The sequence below is a fragment of the Diachasmimorpha longicaudata genome, chromosome 8, assembly GCF_034640455.1.
Source record: "Diachasmimorpha longicaudata isolate KC_UGA_2023 chromosome 8, iyDiaLong2, whole genome shotgun sequence".
Taxonomy (NCBI): domain Eukaryota; kingdom Metazoa; phylum Arthropoda; class Insecta; order Hymenoptera; family Braconidae; genus Diachasmimorpha; species Diachasmimorpha longicaudata.
Window position 1 is genome coordinate 8,232,577 of NC_087232.1, and position 26,830 is coordinate 8,259,406.

General features: G+C 37.7%; 1 protein-coding gene across 5 annotated transcripts in view; it reads right to left on the reverse strand.

Moving 5' to 3' along the window:
* Nucleotides 1-26,585, reverse strand: part of LOC135165465 (nucleolar protein 4-like) — a 38,321-nt gene extending 11,736 nt beyond the window's left edge. For 2 of the 5 annotated variants that reach the window (XM_064126781.1, XM_064126780.1), the window contains exons 1-3: nt 25,746-26,585; nt 2,729-2,783; nt 478-687 (exon numbers count right to left, since the gene is read on the reverse strand). In XM_064126781.1, the coding sequence (XP_063982851.1) occupies nt 478-687; nt 2,729-2,783; nt 25,746-25,790 (310 nt within the window). In that variant the 5' untranslated portion in view covers nt 25,791-26,585. The remainder of the gene's footprint in view (nt 1-477; nt 688-2,728; nt 2,784-25,745) is intronic. The other 3 variants (XM_064126778.1, XM_064126777.1, XM_064126779.1) reach the window with 2 other exon arrangements.
* Nucleotides 26,586-26,830: the final 245 nt, after the last annotated feature.

A 26,830-nucleotide genomic window follows, 5' to 3' on the forward strand; every position in this document is an offset into this window, starting at 1 on the left:
GGGAGAGGGGTTTTATAAATAAAAATGGTGGGGAGAAAGGGGGAATTATAAGCTCCGGGATTGAATGAGTCCACTGGAAAATTTCATCTTTGACATTTGGAAATTATTGACTTCTATTATTAGTCGAGAAATATATCATAATTAGTAGATTCAAACAAGTGTAAACATTAGGATGGTCCTGGGTAAAATTTCCCCTGCGGCCCTAAAAGGAAAACACGGTTTCTGGAAACGTTTTAAAACTTCAATAAAGACTCAGAATGGTTAGAGGATTTTTTTCATTTATTTCTATAGTAAAAACGAGAAAAATAATAGGTAAAATTTTATTTTCCTACTTATCTGATTTCTCATTACTTTTTCTAATGAAAAAAAAGCCTGATTTTGCCTCGGGGTCTCATTTTGCCTTGATCTCCCTTATCGGAAAAAATGGGAGCGAAACTGACAGAATTATTAGGAAGTAGTAAAACAATATAGTGTTACCTGTGAATGTGGAGTTGTTAATGGTGTTGTTTGCCATGGATATAGCCGATTGACTGGTGACAGGTGTGCCAATGGTTGTGGCGGTTGTTGTTGATGAGTTATTCGGTGATAATGCCGCTGTGGCGGCTTGCGCCTGTGCCTGCTGCTGAAGATTATAATTCCAAGCTATCAGCATCAGCTTCAGTTTTTGAGCGTCTTTCATTAGCGCGCCTGCCGGAATCAAAATTGTTTCCATTTTTTTTGTAAATTTCTTTGACAATTGAAGAACATTATTTACTGCGCGAAGAGAAATATTTAGTAAAATTACAAAACAATTTCCGTAATATGCAATAAGGAACCGCTTGGTAGTTGTTTTTATATGGAAATTGAAGGTAAGAAATAAAGCGTCACATAATTTTACTCGATATATTGTATCTATGAATGTTGAACAATTTTTATCCAGCTAGTGAGTTGATACGTTTCATTCTATAATAATTTCGCAATCGTTATTTCTACCAAACAAATTATTTTTTAAAACATGATTACTGAGTTTTTTTTGGTAAGTTTTTCTTGCATTTCTATTTCGGTGTGGACAAAAACTTTGTTCATAAGAATTCTCTTGACCCTTCCCATTGAAATGACCCGTCCTAGGCCCGTTGGAAATTAAACTCCGTAGACAAAGTGCCAAGGAATTCGATTAATGAAATTTAAAAGTGGAAGAAACGACCCGGAGACCACCGAGGCGAGTACGCGTTATGCATAAAACTACTAGGTATCAATCCTACTGAAAATTGTTGCTCCAATTCAAGGCGAATTAAATGTAAAATCACTATGAACGAGACGAGGAGTGAAAAAAAAACCATCTACCTGTGCATAATGAAGGACAACTTGTATATGAGCAAGGATTCATTGAAGTCTATCACTAAATAATCTCAGTAATAAACACCATTTTCATCTATTACGAATTTTTAATGTATTTCATGTTCTTCTTCAATTGGAATGGAACCCACAAAATACTTCAAAATTAATTTTCTCTGATGTAATTTAATAAATTTGTTCATGGATACAGACGCCACTCGGTCCTATTCAGTGCTATAAATTCAAGTTGAATTATTCATAGAATTTCTAAAATGTTGGTATTTTTCGAAAAATCTAATAAATATTATCAATATGAAACTGGCGAGAATGGAATGGAAGCCAGTAGCGGTAGGGTAAGGTGTTTGTGTGTGTGTGTGATTGCATCGATCGGTTGGAAGGGTGTGAGAAACGTACAATTGGGTTCTGGGTTGTCTGAGGGAAAAGGGTGGAAGGAAGGAAGGGTACTGCAGAGGGAGAGAAGCAGAGAGACGTGAATCTTCTTAATGATTCAAGCACACCCGATAGCACCGGTGACGAGACGCCTCCTGTTCCTGTCAGAATTTGGGTCACCTACCGAAAACGCCGGTGGCACGACCTGGCCCGATGCCGTCACACCAGGTAGAACAAGCGGATGGTAAGGGAAGTGGGTGGTGTTGGGTTTTGAGATGGGAACAAGGGAAACTAATTCTTGCCCGTCCATCCGTGTCTGTCCTCTCAGTTAACACCTACATACCTTATGTGTACGTATTTGTATGTATGTATTTTCATCCACATTTGTTTGATTATTATTTCACAGCGCGGCTATTTCAGTGGGTAATACTTTATAACGTCACTCACTTCAGTCGTTGGTCTTGATTATTATTTATTCAGTGGATACTTCAATGATTTTCGAGGGGCAAAACAAGACGCCGGGGCAATAATTGACTTTTTTTTCAACGTGAGTTAATAATCATACAAGTAATCTGGTTACATTAGCGTTTCAGTTTGATATAGTATTATTGATGCGTGAATAACACAGACTGTTATACGAAAATCAGCTGTTTGAGGTGAGAAAAAGAATAAAATTTACAAAAATTGGTAAAAACATAGAGAAAAATCTGAAATATCCAAAGTTTGAAATTCTCGTGAGGATCAAACAAAGAGAACAAGAGAAAAAGAGATAGGTCTCATTTTACCCCGCTCATCATTTTGCCCCCGAGTGTCATAATCCTCCGATATTCTCTGGTTTTGATAAGTTTTGTCAGTGAAAGAGACCATTTGGACAATTTTTAAAAGGTCGAAAGATAAAATAGTCACGTAAGATACTTATTTTCAGTGTGAACTCTTTGGCGTTTAGAAATTGAGAATATTCCAACAGTCCTGGAGTTAGGTGAATTCATCTTATGAAATAGATTATTTAAAAGTTTATGCTCACTTGAGTACTGGTCATCTTCGGTGATGTCTGCAGGCTCTGGGGTCGAAATATTTTCCTGCAACAAAATAAATACTTGCCCATTAGTTTGATTTATAATCACATAATTGTACATGGTAATTTTTTAACAGGCCTTTATACAGAGAGTAAAGATTGAAAAATGAAAAAAAAAAATACTAGTTGTAAAATTTTGCAGTAGTATAATTCACTATCGCAGGCTCGATGATAATTCGGTAATATTTACTGAATCTTTCCATTCATGACTTGAAAATAAAATAATGAAAACGTTTCGCTGAAGTATTATTCATATAAATAAGGCATCTCAATCGTGACATGGGCCATTGGCATGCAAATGCTATCGAGGGGTGTATTTGCCAGTGCCATTTGCGCTAGGCAGACCATGTCACGAAACATAAAATTCAAGCGTAGAGCCTGAATACAGTGGCTCTCTCGTTGCACGGGTAGATGTTCATTTTTATCATATGTAATAAATTCATTGATTGAATTTACTTGAGTTAAAGACTTGTCATTGACAGAAAGAAAGGTATTTTGTAATTTCAGGGAATAGAAGAATATGTGTATACGGTAATAATGCACTATCTGTGCTAGGTTCTTGGCAGTTGCAACATGAGAAGGTCGACCGGTATTGCACGCTCTCATGAAATACGCCGGGATAATTTATATTTACCTTGAAAGCCTGACGATGCTACTCAATGAAAATTGGGTAGAGCCTGATGTGATAAAGATTTACGAATTTTAGTTTGACTGAGTTCGTCAAGCCTAGAATTTTTTCAAACCCCATTATTCAATACATATCAGTCATTTATATGCTCATACAATGTTTCAATTTTCATATTTTGTCTGTTATTTGAAGAATCTTTCCATTATTGAACATAACCTGATTTTACCGCTAGACGTAACTCCATAAGATTTAGAGCCTGCAGATTTATATTGGCACTTTCCACTTGGAAAATCAACGAAATGGTTGGAAGGAGAAGTTCTGTACTACCAATGGCATGATAATTCTGGCACTCTCACTTTACCAAGTTGTCTCTCACCTACGCAGAAGCCGCCCCACGTCCGCCGGATGTGCCCTGATAAATGGTGAATTTCGAGCGTGGATAGACCCCCCTTACGATTAGTCGAATACACCTAACGTTTTTTTTTTATCGGCTGTCAAATGAAATTCTGAAAATAATATTTATTTAATGTAATTTCTCTGGATCAATTTAGAAGCACACTACCAATGGCATTGGTAGAAATGAAACTAAATGGAGGTGACAGTTTTTTTCTTATTCGTCTAAGAAACCATCACCTCTATTTTCGCCCTCATAATCGATTCAAACTGTGAAAAAAAAAAAAGAAAGTTGAGTTCTATAAAGTCTGCAGAGACAACTAGAGAGACTGGGGATATAATTCGCAAACCTGTTCAACAGGGAGTCATTTGTCGACCCTTGAATGTATCCCATGGTGATCAGCACGTTTTCGCTCGAATATATGGAGTTGCGTCGGTCCGTGTAGTTGAAAAAAAGCACACCAACATGGAAGCATATTTGTTTAGTTGACTGCAATTAAGCCACTTGGCGGCAATTGTTTGGCCGACAACTATCGCGTACCCAGAGAATTCCGCTCCCACCAAACAGTTGGTTGAAGCTGTTACACGACGTTTTATTATATATAAAATGAGCGGTGTAGTTGAGTGTACACATGAGCACAGCATGTTAACCGTCACACCAATCCCAGACGATAAAATGTGAACGAGTTGAGAACTGGGGTCATGGGTTCACGACGGGTCCAGGAGGACGGTACGGCGGCTCGCGGTATCCAACCAATGACCACAAGAGATGTGCCTCAGTGATTGCATGAACGTCTTCAGGATTACCAACGACCTGTTTCTTATTTTTCCTCATCATTTACTATTTGCCACTCCAGAGATGTTAATTATGTAGGAAATTACTGACGTGTATTAAATTGACATAGACCAAGTTATTTGATTGTTTTCACTGTCGTCAGTCACATTTGAATTTGAGAGAAAACAATTTTTGACGTTTTCTCTTTAAAAGAAATGTATCTGTGAATAATTGCATTGTGCACTATTGTATTTTTCATTGCACTATGAAAAATGGTAAATTTACAGGGAAGTCAAGACTAAAGGATCCCTTTCTCGCACATTGGAAACGTATTTTTTAACTTGTGGCATTCCCTAACTTCTAAGGACAATAATGTGCATAAAAATCAAGTCTAATGCGAAACTTAGCTGCAATATTTACAGATACAGTTTTATTTTTTTTCTATAAAAGAAGATGAAATTAAGCGTGTAATCACATTCAATGTTGGTCACGCGAGAGAGATACTCTGGGTGGCTAGCGACCGGGGAGCGGTTTATCGACCTCGAGATTTAGCGACGAGTGCGCCAGAGAATACACCCATGAGAAACGGTAGGAGAAATAGAGGGCTTACGAGTGACGAGGGAAAGGGAGATCGAATTTGTTAGGCAAACGAGCCCAAATTGGGCGACTCAACCTATTCGTACTAGCAGGATGCTATATAACCAGTAATGTCAACCAGAGCGATTTGGCTTTGTTGATAATCCCATTTATTTAATTGATCAGTTGTCATCTTAATTTAGATATTTACCCGATGATTAACTGAATGAGTCCCTCGAAAAGAAATTAATTATCCCGCGGAATTAATTTTCATGGTTGAGAAAGAAATAGTGGCATGTGGTCCATTAATTTATTGAGATATCCGACAGGATAAAGTGTAAAATTGTAAATGATCCGGAAAAATGATATTATCAGTAATGTCAGAAATCTATTTTTAAATTTATTTTGCAATTTTAAGATTATCAGAAAAAAAATATATCTACGAAGCGATTCCCAGTGCGAACGCGATCGGGCCAGGAGTAGAAGAGTATGTCGGAGTAGAATTGGTAGTTTAAAGGCAAGGGGGGAAGGGAGAGGAGGAATCGAATAAGAGAAGCAGAAGAATGATGATGGGGTCACCGTCGGAGGGATAACCTCACACGTGTGCAGGCAACCAGAAAGATAGAGAGAAAAAAAATCACAAATGGTGGAATGCGTTGGGAGTGAAAAAAAAATATTGAGAGTATAAGGGAGGCTCTATCCGACATTTTTTCCCCTAGGATAAAGTGTTTTTTTTTTCTCTTATTTCTAATCGGACATCTCCTTGGTGTTCGCCACACGCCTTGGCTTGAACCAAAGAAGCGCAGGGGGAGGGCCTGTTTGCAAATTGAATTCCTCCCCTCTTGTCTTGTCGACCACAAATTTATAGGGTCATTGTACAGAGGTACGTTAATGTGCATCATTCCTACGAAATTTACCTGATTCAAATACATCAAGTATTCGGGGATGGGGATGGAATTGTAAAAATCGTTGTTGAAGGCTTTTGAAGTTTTTTTTATCACCAATTTTTCAAGTTTTTTCTAAACAAGACAAAGAAAGAGCTCAATTGGCTGAATATTTACTGTACAGCTGGAATTACGGTGTCTACCTTACTTGACCCCAGTGCAATGAGAGACAATTGGGAGTAACAGTCACCCATGCGTCTGGCTCAATCGAAATTGTCTCCTCTTACTCACTACCACGAATGCCTATCGTGATTATCGACAGGGGAATTTTGGTAAATAACAAGCCAATTATGTAATAACATGATGAGATCTCGGATTTTAAATCGTGATCGATCGAAATCCAATTAAAGTTCAATCAATAACTAATAATGGACGAAGTAAACTGGCACTTTAAAAACGGAACACTTGATATTTTTATTTGAGAACACATAATTTTATTAATTTAATAAAGTGATAATTTGAAGAGCTGGATTCGCTTGTTAAGAGTCAGAATATGGCGAAGCGATTGTCATGATGTCTGCCTTCTTTTAACAGTAATTAAATTCTATGCCTTCATGATCCCATCGTACTTGAAATAAAAATATGGAATTCAAATTTAATATAATTGAGAAAATTTATTTGCAAATTAAACATGACTAATTGATAGAGTTATATATTGTAAAGATTTTAATTTCTTCCTTTATTGAATTTTGTTCTAACTAAATTTCTAGATACAATGTTTACTAGCTCTGCTATGAACTTTATAAAAATAAAAATTTTTTTATCATAAAAACACACAAAGGTATCTCTTGTACTTTTCTATTTCTTTTTAACCCACACTGAGCAAAGTTATTCGAACATTCCCGTCTGTCCACGGAGTACAATATTATACTTGGCGATGACGCGTTTCTCAGACCGTCGTGTTTGTAACCAGGCAATGGGTACCCGTGTCTCTCATTTCGATGGGAATATATACACGCGTATGTGAAGATAGTGCCTCCACCAGACTGCAAAAAAAAGAATAAAGAGTAGGGAGAATCAGCAGAGGAGTGTGTGTGAAAGAGAGAAGAGCAAATATGGGCGTTGAAATTTCTTTTTAATAATTTCATTTTCGATCTAAAAAATGTTGTAACACCATTTTTGAATTTAAATATTCATTTACATGATCCTGTTCTTCCCCTTCTTCCCTTGATTTATTAATATATGACATTCTCTCATTTGACTACTAGCGCTATGAAGAATTGATAATTAATAACTAGTTTCAAAGTCGATTAAAAACACCAGACCGATAAGTTCAAGTACTCATTATTCTTGTTGTTTATTGATGAAGAATTGGTATTTAATCTTGACACTGGGATAACTGATCACATTCTCCCGCTTGACTCCAACTGGAACTAATAAATCGCTTGATTTCACGGTGGAATGACTGCTCGGCGCTAGACCCCCTAGTGAACACAAATTACATAACTTCTTAAACTGACTATCGCATAATATCCTAAACGTGTTGGGAATCAAAACACTAGCTTTGCGGAATAGTTATGCGTCAAATCTGGGAAGTTTCGGTTTCACACTTGGACTTGTAGGATCCATCGCCTCAATTCTAGCTAACTCCGAGCTTTCTAATTACTTAATTATCTAATAAATGATAGGATTTACTTCGAATTTGTGAAATGAACATTTCATTAATAACCTACTCCATAAGAGGGAGTTTAAAAAAGGATGTTCGATTGTGTGAAAGAAATAAATAATAATGAACATTGTGATAATGATGTTTCAATTAAGTTGTAAATCTGAAACTGATTACGCTATACGCAATACAAGGGCCAATTAATACTTGTATTTTTTAAAAATATACATCGTAAAACTATTTCCCTCACCGGATGGACTCGAAAATCTCTTGCAAATGAATGTAATCGAAAGTGGTGATTTTCTATAGTTTTGTCGAAGGATGATGGTCGTTTGCGAGAGGACATAATGGTACTGAATCAGTAGAGGAGAATTTCCAATGTACCGAGGTGTGGAACCGAGCCAGTTATACGACTTGAGGCTTAAACTTTTACTGTAGCCTGATCGTCAGCGTTTCGGTTGGTTCTTGCCGTTTCGCCCAGCGTAACCCCTATTTTTACCCCTCTGTCATTCTTCTTATAACCCCCGTTCTAACCCCCCAGTGCCTCTCTAACGCCGCAGCAATCTCTTCTCTCCAGATAAACTGCCCTTTTGGTGGTTCTCATCCTCTCCTTTCTACGTGTATTTCTCTCTTTCTCTCTCTCTCTCTCGACCTCTACAATTCTCCACGATGCTCTCCGCCGTCCCTGTGGCGTCTAGCGTGTTATGTGCCAGAATAGACAAGGGGTTGGTGGGTTATATGAGCCAGAGAAACACACACTCACACCGAAATGTCGAAGGAAGAGAGAGAATGGAATGAGGTCCAAGAAAATGGAGGGTTTGAGAGCTGGATGGTGGTGTGGGGGGTTGAGGATGGAAGATCTTAAACCGGCAGTGAGATTTTATAGGAGTTCATCTTCCGGGCGGTGGGAATGCTGGACCGGGAGAGAATGGGGCCGTTCAAAACTGCTGGCCGTTATGTTGGCAAAATGGGATAGAAGAATAGATGAAGGGGGAAGTGGCATGGCCAAAGGGTTTGTCGACATTCCAAGTGCACGAAATACGATATTAGGAAGGATTTTAATTCCCTCCGGATGATTTTAAGGGTTTTTATATAGTTTTTCTATCCGTAAGATTTTTTTTTCATTAAAAAAATTTTCTTTCCAAAACTCCCTTCGAAAATTAAAGAAGTTGGATCAGTTTTTCTAATAGTATATTAAGTATTGCATGATTATTTCCGAAATTCAGGAAACTTTGTTCTAAAGCGAATACCCATTTTCTGCCAATGCGATGGCTTTAACAATAAAGACAACGCTTGAAAAAATATTACAAAAATATATGTTTTCTCCGAATCTTAAAATTCGCTTGAAAAAATCTCTCTAAAAATACCATAAGAATTCTTCTAGAGATGTAAAATTCAAGTTTGCACCGAATATACCCTCTTCTCTGTCATATACCTGATGTTATATTTAAACTGCGTCTCAAGCCAGAGGAGTCACGTTAGCTCTGTGGTGCCATTTCTCGTCTCTCTCTCTCTCTCTGTTTCTCTCATTCACTCACTCACGTCCATATGTTTATTCACACGCACCAACTTGTGCGCACCCATACGCGTATGCGTGTAAACCATTTCACGATACCCCACGGGACCTTGCTCTCTCTCCTTCATTTCTGAGAGGGTTTGCGGTGGTGGTTTTCATCGCTGACTTTATTTTTTGAGCTATTGGCCGGTAGGAAATTATCCGGAGATAAATTTGCGGTGTGAGTGAAGAAGAGGTAAAGGACTCATGAAAGAAAAAAGTTGAAAAATGGAAGAGGGAGAGAGGAAAAAATGGTAACATGTAAAAGCCAAAAACCCAATGAACTGTTATCGATTAACTGCTCATTTTATTCTGTGGCGTGTATTCTGCCATGCAACTACCGTTGTAGCAGTCCCTTGGTCATTCCAACTCTCTCACCCCTCTGCCGTCTGCTCTCTCGCTTGTGCGCATGGTTTCCCCTTCATTTTATATAGACCATCTTTTTCTTTCACTTTGTTTTTCAATATTCTCAACTCATTTTCCGGCACATGTTATTCGGGCTGTCTATTAATTTTTTTTCTCTCTTCCCCTTTTTTACTAATTTTATAAGGGGTGGTGGTATCAGTGATTAGGACAGTCGGTCGTATATTTATTAGAAAATGATATTTCCATCACTGACTACTAGAAATTTCTTGGAATTTCTGTCACTGATTGCGAAAAGAAAATTAATTATCCACGTTGCAGTCAATACATAGGAGATCGGTTGATACATGTGCGAAGTGTGAAGGATAGACGGAATAAAAAAAAGGAGAGTCAGGTGAAGAGGGGAAAAAGGCCGAAGACTGAGTAGAAGATCAGACTCCCTCGATGTTAGGGCGTTGAAGTTTGCAAGGCAGAGTACAGGCGCCGAAAGGTACGTTGTACTCAAACAAAGTGAGATATAATTAGATGCCAGAGGGGCTGGCTGCAACTGGCGCATTGGGAGAGGAAGAGGAACACTGAGGGGGTGCTCCACGTGTATTCAAATATTACCTTGAAAAAATACACCAAAATACACTGTCTCTCAGACGCATTTCGGATGTTGCGAGGACGACGGGAGGCTACAGTGACAAAAAAATCATAAAATCTGATGGCAATCGATAACAACCCAAAAGATAGAAGGGTAAAACAAGGAAATAATGCGTAAAAAAATTGTCGAAAGCCGTGTATTGCTTATTTTTTCTTTCTTCTTAAGATACATTTATTAGGATATGTGGATTTTAAATAACGGACTAAACTACAGAGGGACCATAAAATTGAGTTGTTACGCGCAGACAGTGGGATAAAATGGTCAATTTAAACGATTCAGGTCGCGACAACTATCCAAGGGCCAGAGTTAATCCTCATCAACAGGTAAATTTAACTCTGTTTCCATGAGATATACAAACACAAGCCCGCAACCTTCATACCGATCATAAATAATGGAAGATGGTCATAAAAAATGAGGATGCTGTGAGAAATAAAAAAGTCTCCGGTGGGGAGCGAATTATTCCCCCCGATGCTTGCCAACTCAACGATCGACAGTCTAATTCCTCCTGATTTCATTTTAACGCCGTTAGGAGACATAATCGACAACAATTTGGCACGACGTTAGCGTCTTATGGTGCCTCATGGTGCGCCACAATTGCTGCTCCCTATCACTGGAATGTGAGAGAAAAATATTGGCTTAAAAATTTATTAAGATACTTGAGGAAATTGATAACGCTCGTTTGGTCATCGAGAGTAGACGTTTCATGTTTTTTAGAGGTTTTTTCTTCATTTATTAATCGCGGAAAGTTGGATAAAGGAGTGTTATCTGAAAGACGACAGAGTGCAAGAGCATGCGATCGTATCACGAGGCACTTGCGTGCACGTCAACGCTTGAGCTCGAATAAGACGGATGGGCCAAGATTTTGAATAGAGCAAAGGGTTAGGGTAAGCTAAAGTACGACGGGATGACTAGAAATATTTATAAACTTTCAAGAATTTTTATTTAAGAGTAGTTTTAGAATTGAGGAATTATAATTGGAAGCCAATGTTTAGCTTTTCACATATTTGGAGCACTAGGAAGATCAAAATAATTGAGGAATAATTTGAAAAATCCGGAATTTTTTTTACTGAACATGCATTGTTTATTGAAAATCTGAATAAGATTTAAAATTTACGTCTACTTCCACCTACACGTTGTCTTTTCATAACTATAAAAAAAATCTAACGTTGTACATTATAAATTTGTATTATTTATAATAATTCATCATATGAAAAAAAAATTAAATTCCAGCTGCTGAACATTGTAGCTGATAGATATTGTAAATGCAGAGTAATTTGTTTAAAACACAAAATTGTCGAGGAGAAAGGGAAAACAAAACCTAGCAAATACTAACCGAATATTTTCTATCATTTTTTTCTACTTCAAAAATTAATATCGATGTACCAAACTTTAGTGGTTTTTGCATTTGCGATAGAACCCAATAGTCTGCACATATATACACCCACGTACGTCGACAAACAGAGACCAATGAGGGAGATAGAGAAAGAGAAAGGGAGAGGAGCAGGAAGAGAGAAAGAGAGAATGGTTCGTGATGTGAAAGCCGAGCGGTCCCATTCGCGGTGTGCGTTTCATACCCGTGCAATGACGCCGATGGCTTTGGCTCCGGTGGAGAGTCCGTCCACCGCTCTATATCGATCGTTGTATCCCCATGGAAGTTACACTCGTGGGATAAAAAAAAATAACAGAAGAAAAAACGAATAAAAAAACAACGAACGCGAGAGGAGAGAGGGAGGAGGAGGAGGAGGAGAGCATTGCTGGCCGATTGGAAAAAGAGAGCCCTTGGAAAACGCCGATGGGTAGAGGGGCGTCATTCCAGGGTCCCCGGTTACGTGTCCATCGGATCGTATATCGGCCAATCGTTTTTCGATGAGACCCCCATCGGCAGTTTGGAAAACTGGAAAATTTACGAGGTGCAATAAAACCAGAGAGAATATACATGTTATTTTAATTTGATACTTTCATTCGCTGGATGGTTGATCGATTTTTTTTGAAAATTTTCAATCGTATTTTCGGGTTCCATCTCTAAATATCATTTTCCAAAATATTACGCCAAAAAATTATAAACAAAATTAAAATAAATAAGATAAAATGTAATATGGAAAGAAATAAAAATAAAAGAATATAGGTTATTAAGAGGAGGAGATATAAAAAACGCGTACTCTTGTTTTCAGGAATTTACCTAACATTGAGAATAAACTGTATAGATCCCAAGTTTATCACTAACGAGAAATTTAACATAAAAGAAAAAACTCAAGTTTAATATATTCTTAATTGCACGTCTTAGGATACATTTGTATTTTAATAAATGCAAGAATATGTAGACTGAATACCATGTCTACGAATTGTTAAGAGTTGTGAAATAGAGAATTATGATTTTTTCGACTTTTTGAGTGAGATATCAGGGGGTAATTGGGCTAATGAGGTAGTAGGAAATGTCGTTGTATGTGTGACATTTTACAAAATTCAAATGGCCATTTTGCATCGTCCTAGCGCCCACACGCAATCGCACTACAGAGAAACTGTGAAGAATGAACGCTGAACGATGACTGGGGGCTGTATCCACCAACGGCCATGTTGTTGCACCCACTGACTGCCCACACATTTTTTGCGAGGGCTTTGAGTGTCTTTACCTATTGTTCATACTTGAAACAATGTCTGTGGATGCAGGATTTGACGGTTAATTGAAGATCAAGGGCTAAACGGCTGAGACATCTAATAACCAATCAAATGGAATAGTGAAATTGCTCCTCGATTGTATGTTGTTGTGCTCCTTTACATATTCCTCAGTCATGAATAATTCACCGTTTATACAATTTTATTAATGTAAATAATATTTCTGTGCAACTTGCAAGTTTGAAATTTCAAACATAAATGAATGTTATTATCATTACTATTACTCCCTTTCTTCTGTACGACCAAATATATCCTTCAAAAATTTGCCGAGCCAGCCTTTGAAAGAATCATTCAATGATTTTAAAGCCCTTTTTTTTAAAAGTGACACAGGAAAACTCATAAAGAAAAATTTAATTCAAATTTGAACGACGATCGAGCTTTCATCGAGCTTAGATTTCAATTAATCGCATCATCTATAATCGTTTGAATTTGACTGATTCGTGTAACTCGCAACTTTATGGTGATTTTCTTGTTATCTATGTATAGACACAATTAGAAGTCATGTTGTCGGAGAATACCTGTGAATTAGCAGTAGTAGTCCGGGCTTTTGATACCATTGATAAATCATTATTCAATACTGACCTGTAACAAACCAAGTAAAATATTCAATTAACAACAATTCAATTAATTCGACTTATTTATTCCTGTATTATTTTTTAATGAGACAAACTAGTGTACAAAATATTTTCAAACTGTCACTGTTAACCTGTTGCCCTCATACGACTTGAAATATCCAAATTATAACATATTTCACTCTAGTCATCACAGAAAAGTTAATTATTGACTCTGGCGTTTTGTACTCGGTTATTACAAAATGCAGGATTTCAATGTATAATTTAATAAAAAAATGTGGCATTCTGAATGAATCTTATCTGTTGTAGGCTATCATTGGCATTTACAAGTAACGTACAATATTCGTTTTGATCCTCTGTGTGCACCGCCTCTGAAAATGCGGCGAGAAAAGACGTAAACGGCCGCTTGAGTGTATAACACGCCGGCAGTCTATCAGAAAGTGTGTGTGTGTGTGTGTGTGTGTGTGTGTGTGTGTGTGTGAGAGAGAGAGAGAGAGAGAGAGAGAGAGAGAGAGAGAGAGAGAGAGAGAGAGAGAGAGAGAGAGAGAGAGAGAGAGAGAGAGAGAGAGAGAGAGAGAGAGAGAGAGAGAGAGAGAGAGAGAGAGAGAGAGAGAGAGAGAGAGAGAGAGAGAGAGAGAGAGAGAAAGAGATGGGTGCAGTGAGTGAGGTAAAGAAGAGGAGAAGAGTTCTTGAAGAAAAGAAAAATATATAATGCCCCTCTTGGTGAGACATGTAAAGAGGGGAAGAAGACGTGGTGCACATACAGGCGAGTAAGCACGCAGCAACGAGGCGAGTAAAGCCGGCCTCGATCAGAGAAGAAGGGTGCGGAAAAGCAAAAGCCTATAGAATGGGGTTATAATACACTCGTTTCATGTTTGCCGCTACTAACGTTTTTCCACTGAAATGAAGTATGGATTCCAGAGACTCGTGGTTAGATCTCTTCAAGTAGAATGAATGAGAGTAAAATAAGACTTGCGAATCGTAAGATTAAATTTAATTTTTCATTCTTATTTATTATATACTCGTTAAGGATTGTTATTAAAAAATTTTTATAGATTTTTCCTTGATAAATCATCAACTTGAGAATTGAAAATTCTTTTCAATTAATTAGAATGAAACAATTCACTTCTTTATCCCATATTTTATATAAAATTTATTGATTAGTGATAGGGAAAAATGATTGTCCGTTATCAAGACTTTCTGGTCTTTTCTACTTTGGAAATATTTTTAACTATTTCATCTCAATGCAGAAAATACTGAGCTTGTAATTAACAGTAAATATACTGTGGAATGCATTACACAAGATCGGATCGAATTCAAATCGCTTTGGGATGCAATGTGCCTTGCAAAATTTTGTCTTGGTAAGTGTATTCAACTGCCTTTGCCTGCGCGTCTAGCCAAGGCCTCCGTAGTCCCAACTTGGGAAAACTAAAACCCCCAGCCCTCTGTGCCACACCAGAGTGCCAGAAACTTTTCTCAAAGTCCCATTTGGAAGCTGACACCGCACCCTCTTTCTCTAGTGTACACGTTCCGAGAAGTGTTCTTTTTGTTGGTGGAAAAAAAATGGAGAAAATCTCGAGAGAAATATTGAAGGTACTTGAGCAGTAGAATTCAAAAGTTGCGTTTAATACCCACCGGAAGCGCTTTAAGAATTGGCAAAGGCCTCTGGCACTCGTGCTATGGTGCGAGGGTCTTTAACATTTTTTAATTTTAATATAATTTAATCATTTCGTTGTTAGATGCCTTTCCATACTCGATTAAATGATTTTTGATACAAATGGAGAAAATAAAGCCACAATATCATCTCCTAATATCAACCTTATAATCTACCCCCACCCCCCCCCCATTATGTCGACTTGTCAGCCAAAATGGAAAGAGTTGTGGAATGACACTAATTATAAAATATCTCATCGGAAAAATGTAAAACTGCATTGACCTCGCCATATTGTAAGATTCAGTTCAATTATCCCACCATTTGGAGCGATAACATTGGCTTGATTTGTCTACGTATAGATTTGGTATCAACCGGTGAGATATTCGACGACATTTAAAATCGATGCCGAATTAGTTGGTCGAATACGTGTTGAGAATGAGGGGGTGGAAGAGAGAGATGGATAATGAAAGGGTCGCTTCGGGAGGGGGGGGGCGGAAGTGGCGGGGAGGGTATATGTCTATAGAAACGAGTCGTTTCGTGGCTCGAGGCGAATCGTCCCGTTTAAAGCCACCACGGCAGCGTGGCCCGTAGATAAGTGTTAGGTATCAACTTGTTGCATTAATTACAAAAGGGGAAGGCTATTAGCCATCGATTCACGCGAATGCCTCAGTCTCCCTCCTACTTCTCTCGTTTCCCCATCCCCTTCTTCCAACTATCTTTTGTACCTCGTAACCATCCTACCGAACTTAAGATTCTTTTGCCATTATGCTAAAAAGTTGAAAAGGTTTTCCTTCGATTCCAACTTTTGTTTTTGCGATTCTGTAAAATAAACAGCAATTCTTTTAACACGTTGAATTATATTCAAGATTTTTTTTTTATATTTATCAAATGATCTTGACTTGAAAACTTTTTTGTTTCTATCAATTGATTAATCAATTAATTAATTAATAGAAACAATAATAGTTCTAGTCATTTTATTTAACAAACCTCAATGGAAAAATAAACTATTTTAAGTGAAGATTCATTCATTAATGGAGAATTTCATGAGTCTCAAATCAAAAGTTTCTTCACGAATTTTCATGTTAATTTTTTCCCGTTTCTTCATTCGTCAATAGTTATATCATTTATTTAATCCCCGGGGGCGAATCACATTATTATGATAAGGGTAATAAACAGCAAATGGTCGAAAGGTACAACTAATGAAAATACACGTTTCAGGGTTTTCAGCACGAACCTGTGCGGTTGGGCATACACGAATTAAAGTTTAACGAGTACTTATGTTTTCACTGGGTATAATTAGGATTTATCGTGCACGCGGTTTTAGCCCACACGATGCCCCTCGTGTGTCTCATTTGAGAAAATTATTGGATTATCATATTTATAAGTGTTTTTTTTTCGATGAATAATTATTTTCATTGCAATAAGAGAGATCGGAATAAAATGAGACCTTCCTATTTGTGTTTCCCAATTTCGTCCCTTAAGACGTCACGTAAATGATCTCGAATCAAATTTATCCAGTGTATGTAAAAGTAAATCACAAATTATTTATCATAAAAATTTTATCACATAATGATTATTTTCTTTGCTGATTTTTCAAAAATGTTTCTCAGATTTTAATTTTTTCCTATCCTAGAACAGCTGATTTTTTTATAATAGAGGAACTTTCTGTGTTATTTTGTGGTATTTATTCACTGATTATTATCACTGCTTCGGTTTAGAATTGTTTTAGATTGTAATTATCGATGTGTGGATTATTTTTATTTACTTTCGATATACAATTGATGTGCTATTTTCACATTAACTGCAGAAAAGTCAATTATGTGCGTAAAAAGTCTCATCTCCTTTGGATTTCAGTCATTTTAAGACATTTGGAAGATAAAGACGAATTTCACATAGGACTTAAGGTGTTCATATTCGGATAGGTCACATGGAAGTGGTTAAACACCACAGAAACAATCACAAGTTCTATCGTTTAAACGACTGTCCTCAATTTCTCTACTTTCCTCAATTAAGCTCACCGTTGAAAAGAAAAAAAATTATCGTATAAGTTTATTAAAAATTGCAGCGATTAAAATGAATTACACTTTTCTCAGATAGTTTTTACCCTCAATATTATTTATTTGTCCCTCTTTTCGTTTCATTTTCCACCATATGAAAATTCCAAGCGTTCGATATTTGAAAAACGAATGCGCGGGTGGGGTCTCGGTTTGACCAGGGGCTATTTTTGAGTGAGTGAGAGGCCCCCGCCCCCTCAGTTCACTGGGGCTTTTCACATGCAGCCCATATCCCTGGATCCTGTACACCGCACCAAACCCGTCAATAATCCGCTGAATAAACTATCGTTGACCCACCCACGTACATAACCGACCACCCATCCACTCCCCAGGCTGTTTTGTATTGCTGCCAGTTCAGCCACCGCACACTCCATACCAGAAGTAAAAAAAATCGGCACACGTCACACATTTGGACTCTTTTACGCGGATAAATCCCTTACATGAAGCACCTATTTTTGTAAATATCTGCTATTACAAGTAAATAATGGATAATTAATCAGTGAATTAACACTTTATGCATAAGGACTATAACTTTTTTGTAGGAAGAATTAACTGAGATATAAAATGTTATTTGTAATAAGTTGATAATGATATGTAATAGCAGGAATAAGAATAATTATTAGTAATAACTCCATCTTATCGGTTCCCCGAATATTACTATTGATTATTGTTCTATTAATGACTTCTAATTTACTTTTGCTTAAGTCGTCAATTAATTCCATAATATCGAGTAACTTGTTCAGTGACAGTTGCTAAATTTCTAAAAGAAAATCTCATGATAAAATATTGATCGGGTCGATCAAAGAAATTGAAAAATTCAGTCATAATGATCAGTTGAAAAGGCTTCTGATGAATTTTTAATGTTTACTGATGCGACTCGACACATTCAAGGCATCACAAAATACAAGCATGAAACAATTCACTTTTATTCGTACCAATATCAACGAGTTTAATAAGCAGGTGTATCGAGACCATTAAAGTATCAAAAATCCGAAATACATTCAGCCTTTTTGCTCAACAATAATCACCGAATCGATTCAAAATACCCGCATTTACTAGTGTTACATACTCCCAGTGTTTTTTTTATTGTTAATAAAATTGTGATAGCTATCATCGGTGTCTCAGCACCTAAAAGTGGTAGATGACCTCGAGTAACTTACCCCCTCCCTTGTTCCTTCAAGCCGACGTCCAACCTGCGTAATTAAGTTTCACGGTCTCGAATAATTACCCATCTACCGAGCGTGGCATCCGGTCTTTCAACCCCGACCATTCTCAATTTCGGTGCAATTCCCTTCCCTTTCCCAATTCCACAAAATCCTGATGGCTCGAAATGTCAGTGAAGCGCCTTCTCCCGCCAGTGAACTGGCGGAATGGTTAAGTTAGCTGAGTAAAATCAAATTCGATTAAGGGTTGAGATGCAGGAAATGTTTTCCTTCCGAGCGTCAATCTCCTCCAGATAAAGTAAAGACCGTCACGAATTCATTATCATTTTTTTTCTGCATTGTTGAAATTTTATCAAAATTTATATCAATTTTTAATCATTACAAGTTGAATTCAACTTCATAATATTACGTAATTCTTCCCAATTTTCAATGATTTTTATCCTTGTATGAATATGAGAACTCAAACCCTCTTGTATTTTTAAGAAATTCACTGACTCATCAATGATTAAACATCCACAAATTTGAATTTTTTCGTTGTTAAAAATTTCCAACATTTACGTTGACAATTTCTACCATAATTTTTAAAAAGTGGTTTTTTCCTAATCAGGCAGCATAGAAAATATGATCCCCCCTGTAAAATTGATACTCTCATAATTATCTCATAAAATATTTCGTGATTTTCAACGGGGGCATAGCGAAACGACTCGTCTCAACCGTCACCGATTACAAGATGTGGGTGAGGAGAGAGAACATAAAGGTAGTAGTCGTAGGTCGGGGACATATAGAAAATTCGAGAAGATTGGCGTGTAATTCGATCGCCATCATGTTACACCAGAAGGGATCGAAGCACCAGAGAAAGACACCTAAACGCACACTATTCAAATCTCAATTCCTACGTCCTCTACCCTCTCTCAGGTTAATCGTTGTCAATCTGTCTCTCTCGTATCAGTCGCTTTACCACTTCCTGCAGATTTGCCTACCGTCATCTCTGGCACTGTGACGATGGTGAATTTAACGGGATAAGGAATGTGACACGGAATTTCAGACGAGAACATGTCTCCTCGACTAATACTCCCCATACATTTAACCTGAGGTGATTGAGGCTTATTAAAAATTTCATAGAGCATTGTTAATGAGGAAGATTATTTGTGGGGGAAAATGGAAAATGGAAATGAGAGGCTATTCTGATATTTATAAAGAATCAAGGAAAAGAATGCTTATTTATTTGCAAAATATAGATTTTTGGCCAATTCCCCATATATTTTTCAAATTTATAAAGAATATAGACAATAGTATATTTCAATATAAGTGTATCCGAACTATTCGTTTTGTAAGTGATATCATTGTCAGCGAGGGGTATTTATTAATAAACGAAACGATACTTTTCCACACAGGCTGAATATAACAATAGTGACAAAAAATGGAAAATAAAAATACTATGGACTGATAAATAAACGCGAGAGGGCAAGAAATATTTAAAAAATCGCTCAAGTTAGTTTCATTCTGATATGGATCTTCTAGATTTATTTGTTGGGTTTTACCAGTTTCAAATTTAACTGAGTGAATAAATTGTTCACTCTACTACGAAAAAAAGAAACTCGGCCTTTCTGTCATCTATTCAATAGATTCATCATTTTTGACACTGCAGACCAAAATCTTGAGGCACGTCTGAATATATTCAACTCATCCAATTACATTCCACGATATTCAATTATAGGGCAGGGGAAGAATTGCGGTTTGAAGAATCAGTCGGGATATTACTTAAAATGATTCATAACGCTCTACTGTAGGTAACTCTATTTAAAGCTCCATCAAATGAACATTGAATTTTACACGTAATGTAATTTGTCTAGAAAAAGAAGGATGACATGAAATTCAATTCCAAGGGCCAGTACTTCATAACAATAAATCTCTAGATCTATGAACTGTCTTTTTGGTAATGAATTATCAATATATTTTCTCCTTTTGGGTAAAATTAATTAGTAATTCAATTGCACATTTTCAATTAGTCTTATTATTGAGCCTTTCTTTCTAAATTGAAAGGATTATAAGGCATTCATTCGGCATAAGGCATAATGTCTATCTCCTTTACCATATCGCCAGGTTTAAGTCAAAATTTTCCATCGTTATTTGTTTCTTCACCGCTCCCGGAGGGTTACTCCCTGCGTCCCTGTACCATACACACATCCGTACACCGCCATACACATGGGACCGCAGTTCATTCGCAAACGGCGTGACTGTTGCAAAAAAATACAGGGCGTTGCATGTGGACGCCGACGATGCGGTGTACCTTGACACGGATGGCTCCCTGAATCACCCAACTCCGTGTGGCTTAGCGAGAACGAGAGCGAGAGAGATACGACCGGGAGAGAGAGACAAAGAAAAAAAAAAGATGGACATTGGGGTGAGGCAGGAACGGGGAGGAAATACACACACACCGGGCCTCTCTGGTGCCAGCAACAAACATCGAAGCCGCATGCTATCAACACACGCCTACTGCTCACCAATTCCGGCCGGCAGATTTGCGACAGTGTGTGTCTCTGATACCACGGGACATTGCGAGAGGTAACTGGTTACACATACACGGCCACATGCATGATATTGTCGACCGTCGTCCAGTGTCGATAAACCTCCAATCGTTCCCAGGCTTGCGAGGCATAAACTCAAGGGAAAATTATTTCGCCTACATCGTTTTTTCTGCTGTGAGGTACATTGAATGATATATTATTGAAAGTACGAAATATGTGGGATATTCGATAAGGATAGGTGGATGTTGTAATGTTATAATCATTTGGGGCCGTGTAACCACCAGAGGAGGTAGTTAACTTATTAAATTAAAAATGAATTTTCTTAATATCGGAATCCACTCCTGAAATTCAATAAGAATAGGATAAGAAAAAATAAAATACGTCCAAAGACATTTCAGAAATAGGCTCGATGCATCAAACATTCGATATATATATATATAACACTCGGAATTGACAATGAGAGCTGTCCCGAGAGTGCTCCTGTGACAACGGTATTCATCATTCAATAAGGCACTCGGCCACTAAGCCAACCTCGAATACAATAGATCCAAATAATGGAAAATCAATCGATAAGTAAATTTAAGTAGTTTCACGACGGAAAAATGGTCGTGAAACAATTGACACTGATTGAATCATCGCAGAGAAAAAATATCAATTCTAGGGCAACGACAAGCGACTTTCAACTCATAAAAGTACTGTAATAAAATATTTTTCACAAAAGGAATTTTGATTACTCTTTCAACTTCAGCATAATTAATTGTACCAGTAATTGGAAAATGTATCGCCCATACTCTCTCGATAAATGAAATTGGAATTATTTCTGGTCGAAATATGATGCGATATGAGAAATGATGGACCAACTGATTTTAAACCGAAAAATGAAATGAAAAAAAAAAATGTATTTTCAACAGGAGTAGATTGCAGGCGTGGTCCTGTTACGTTGAAATCGTTGAGCTTCTGGAGTACACGCGGGTTCGTGGTTGGGAGGCGTGAGTGTAGCAAAAGCGCCATAGGGTGGTAAAACGAGGGAGCGAGAGACAACTCTCTCGAGTAAAGGGGGACAGACACACAGCTGGATAAAAGGGTGGGTTGGCCGAGCCGATAGCACACGCAAGGTATACCTGAAGGGGGTGAGTGGTAGTGTGCCAGTGCTCGTCCGGTTGGAAATGGAAGCGAGAATATATAGGGAGTTTGTGTGCACATGTATACATACACAGGATGGAAACGATTTAAACACAAGTTGGTGTGTGGGTAACCCGAATGGAGGGATAAGAGGGCGGCCAGGGCACATGGGTACCTAGAGGCGCACCCTTATTGTCGGCTCCAGGCACTGGCATACCCACGTCTTATGGGAAATCCATACTCTCTTGCCTCTCAGTTTTCTCTCCAAAATAGAAAATGAGAATGAAGAAAAAATCGATATGGTCGATTTTTTTGGGGTTCTTTGTAGTGTGAATGACCCTGTCATCGGTACGGTTTGCTGAGCGCTTGAATAACTATATTTTGGGCTAAGCGATGTTATTCACACTAAAGAGTTAATTCGCAATATTTTTTCCTCAGAATGCTCTGTAAAAGGAGAAATTATTGCACTTCTGTCATCAACGGCGGGAATTTTATTTAACTTAAAATTGTTAGAGCATATGAAACTTGGTTTAAATTTGGATCTTTTGCTTAAACTTATTGGAAAAAATTCTTCATAATATTCGCTGATGAAATTTGATTTTTATAAAAAAATATGGCTTCACCATTGATGGAATTTGAAAATCGATAAACTGCTTTACAACTCCTCTGATCATCATCATCGAGTTGTCTTGTTGGCGCACGACAAAATTTATACATCGCCCATGAATACAACCATCTTTAATTTTTTAAATAACTTTATTAAGGACACGCTGCGGAGTTTCAATTAGCCGCATTTATCAGTTATCTGGCCGAATTGCTGTAAGTATAGTTAGAACCTACTACAAATCCTGAAAAATCATAAATTGCAGCTGAATAATTTTAACAAAAGGAAACTGTTGCATTCGGTTGTCATACTACAGCCGATAGTGGATACAATTGTGACGTGACGAACGATGAGAAACCAGTTGAAACAAAGATGTGCACTGGGAGTATCAAAGAGGCCCCATATTGTTCAAGAATAATTTTTTTTCAATTAAAGACATTTTTTTAAAGTTTTAAGCGGTCGAGACACTCTTGATGGGTGGCATTCGAGTCAGATGTCAAGGTGTCATGAGACGGGTGAGGGGACGATTCTATTATCCACTTTGTACCGAAAGTCAGGAACGGGATGGGAGAAATAAAAATGCTTGGGTCCGTTGAACAATCGTCTGCGACGAAGTAAAGGAAGGAAAAAAGAAAAAAAAAAGACACGATCAGAAATGAAAATGAATAAAAATAGAATTGAGTGAAATAAGAAAGAAAAACGGAGAGGGAACGAGGGCAAAAAGGGAATTAAAAGAAAAGTACGGAAGGTGGATGGTTTGATAAAGAAAATAAAAAAATAAATTAAAAGAAAAAAAGAAGCAGAATACAGAGACTGAACAAGGAGCGGTGGGAAAGAGAGATGCTGAAAAAATATAACCTGTTGGACCGCCAAAGAGGAGTATACTCACACCGCCTTGGTTATACGCGAGTGCGACGGCGATTGAGTGGGTGCAACTGAGATAAAGTTATGTACGAATAGGGAGAGAAAGAAGAGAGGCGCAACTCAATACCAGTGCACGTATTGAATGGGTAAAGGAAAGACAAAGTACTGGACGAGGAAAATAGATGAGTTCGGTCTTTGAATAATGAAAGAAGATAGAGAATGTTACGTATCCCTTACCTACCACAACTTGAATTGTAAGTTTACGAAAAACTTTGGGGGGGATGTTGATTCGATTTCATTGGATTAAAATTATTGTTACTGGTCAATGATCTTATGTTTTTTCGTCCTCTTCCTGCCAGAAAACATTGTGTTCATCAAATATTCCTATCCTCGACTAAACAAAAAACTCCAATACATAGGGTCGAACGGCAAGTGATCAGCGAAATGAATTTCCAAAAATAAAAGCGAAAGAGAAAAAAAATCAAATTAGTGAGATTCACGGATATTTCAACCTATGGATGCTGGAAAATGGGCCGTATACACGGAGACACAAAAATAGAATAAAAACCAACTGCACAAAAAGAACGAAATTGAAACGAAAAAAATGGAGTTTGCACGTGGCAGCGATAACGCTGAAGCGCGGGGGCGGGGGGGGGGGGGGGTGAGAGTGGCTACCTCTCGGCGATCGATAAATTGACGAGGCACGCACGAAAAAAGAGATAAAGAGCGAGAGTAAAGGGGCGGGGGACAAACCGGAGGTTAATATTTTATAAATCGCTATCCCCTCTCATCTCTGACCATATCACTGCCCCTTTTTTTTTCACTGTTTTTTTTTATTTCATTTTCCATTTTTTTGTTCTTGTTTTTTTTTTACTTTTTGTTTTATAGCTCGTTGATTCGCCCCGAGGATTTGCCATGACATCAAACAATCAGCACAATCTCTCTACATTCAATTAATAAAAACATGTGAATAACGGTATATCATTGAAACATCAATTTGTTTAATTGTTTTTTTTTGCTCGATATTTATGGATGTATATTGCCCATACTTACAGAACTAGAAATTTCTGGAAATTTAAATAACAAATAAAATAGCTGATTTTTAATGACAATTTGAATGTCCCTACCTATAGTAAGAATTACCCATAGGTTAAGATATTAAGAGTTGAGAAGATAAATTGACCAATTTATCTAGAAGAAGATGACTGGAAATTTCATAAGAATTATTTTTTCTTTAGATATTTCGATTTTTTTTCACTTCAAATTTTAAAGATCGTTTTCTAGGAATGTTGTGGTTGTTTTTCCTCCACAAAAAGAAAACTTCATTACCACTGATTAATTGTAACATCAATGTCGACATATCAATGATTAAAAACAGTCGGTCTGCTACCATCCGACACTGACTATTTTGCTTTAGCGATCATCAGACTATCTAGAGCGGTTAAAATCACTGTCATTACATTGTCATTTTTTTACATCTCGCCAAAGTCACAACACTTTCTTAGATTAAACGTATATTGTAAAGACATATAATTGAATTGTTTGTATCACGAGAGCTGCACTACGGGAGTTGTAAGTTTGGTACGTGCTGCGGGCGTGTGTGTCACGCCATTTAAATCTATTTACGGGTGAATGAAACTCTCCAAGGTGACTTATAGTGCGGTATTTGGATAATTCGAGCAGTGAGATGAAACCTTCAAAGTGCATCGAACTCAAACAAAACAAAATTTTGTCTTTGCAAAATTATCAATGGAAGCTTCGTAAATTGTTTCGAGTTGAGTTTGATTCTTTTTTCGTGTTATAGCGATTTATTACGATGCAGAAAGTACTAATATGGAATTTTTGCATTATGTCTAAGGTTCTTCATCTACTCCTTTATTGTATTACTGTCTTTGGAGATTAACCAGGCTTACCGATATTTAAACAATAAATTATTGTTACTTTGCTAATTGATTATAAACCATAACTGGACTGTATGTAAGACAAGAGGAATTTTCCACTTTTTTCTATAAGCAGAAGTTGTTGAAAGTCCCATAGGAAGAATCAGACCAACGTCTAGATCACATGGGAGGCGTATGTCCTTAGAGCCGCTCGCCAACCGGCATCACACCCAAACTAAAAAAAAAAAGGAGAGAACCTCCCAAGACAGAAATACCGAAGAGGAAAATGAAGATAACAAGACGCGCAAACGGATTTGAAAAAGATGAAGAAAAAAAAATGATGGACAAAGAAACTCGTTGACTCACCTTGTGGTGCTGCATGATGGCAGTGGCCTTTCGCTTAGCTGACATATTCAGGCCCTGGCACACACCGCGTGGAAAATTGCACCGGCTCTTTTCCTTTTATTTTTCTTTCTGTCCTCCTCTCTCTTTCGGCTCCCTCGCTCTTTTCTATTCAAGCAGCAGTAACACGCGCTTCTCAAGCTCCCAAACGACAAGAAGCCGGACAGAAAAATCACGTACACTCACACAGCTACAAAAAAAATAGGAGGGAAAGAGGGGCGAAGCACTGAAACTATATCGATGAGGGGGAGAAAAACTACCAAGAGGTTAACGCATGACGCAGTAATGAGAATAACTGTCCAGGGTTCGGGAGAAAAAATGTCTTATCACAGAATTTTTTAATTTGTTAGATTCTCACGCACTTTTGCTGCAACCAGAGTGTTACCGGGTTGGGATTATTAAAACACTTTGGGATCGTTTAACTTTCTCTTCTTTTCCGCTAAACAATTCATGTAAAAATTGTTAATTGTCTCAAAAAATGACACTTTTAGCATGAAAATATTCTCCACAAAACTTGCTAATATTATTCAAGTTCACTTCAGTCTTTTCAACTTAATTTCTTGAAATGAGCGTCACAAAATCTCTCACAACTGCCAAATTCTCACGTCCCAACTGTTATTTGTCACTGAAATACTTCATAATATTTTCGAAAGTACGACAAAATATTTGACAAACTTTGATTACCCAATTTTCTGATTAAATTTTATTCAATCCAATGGATATAAGACTGAAATTGTCAAGTGCACGGAAAAGTATAGAATCATATAAACTTAGATCCTCTCGTAACGAGCGCTCACGGCGAACTAACGGCTGGCGACGCGGAGGCGACTGCTGCTCCCCCCCCCTCGCGCCGACACCAGCTAACTCACACCACGATGATTCGCCCTTCCGTCTCCCGCACACCCCTTTTCACGTTGCCAGTCGCTCTTTACCTTCCCCTCTCCAACAGTGCTCTATCCCCCCCTCGGTCCTCTCAGCCGCTTGCATCGCCCCTTTTAGCTCACCCCCCCCCCCGCCCCGCGCGAATGGCCTGGGTAGAGGCACACAAC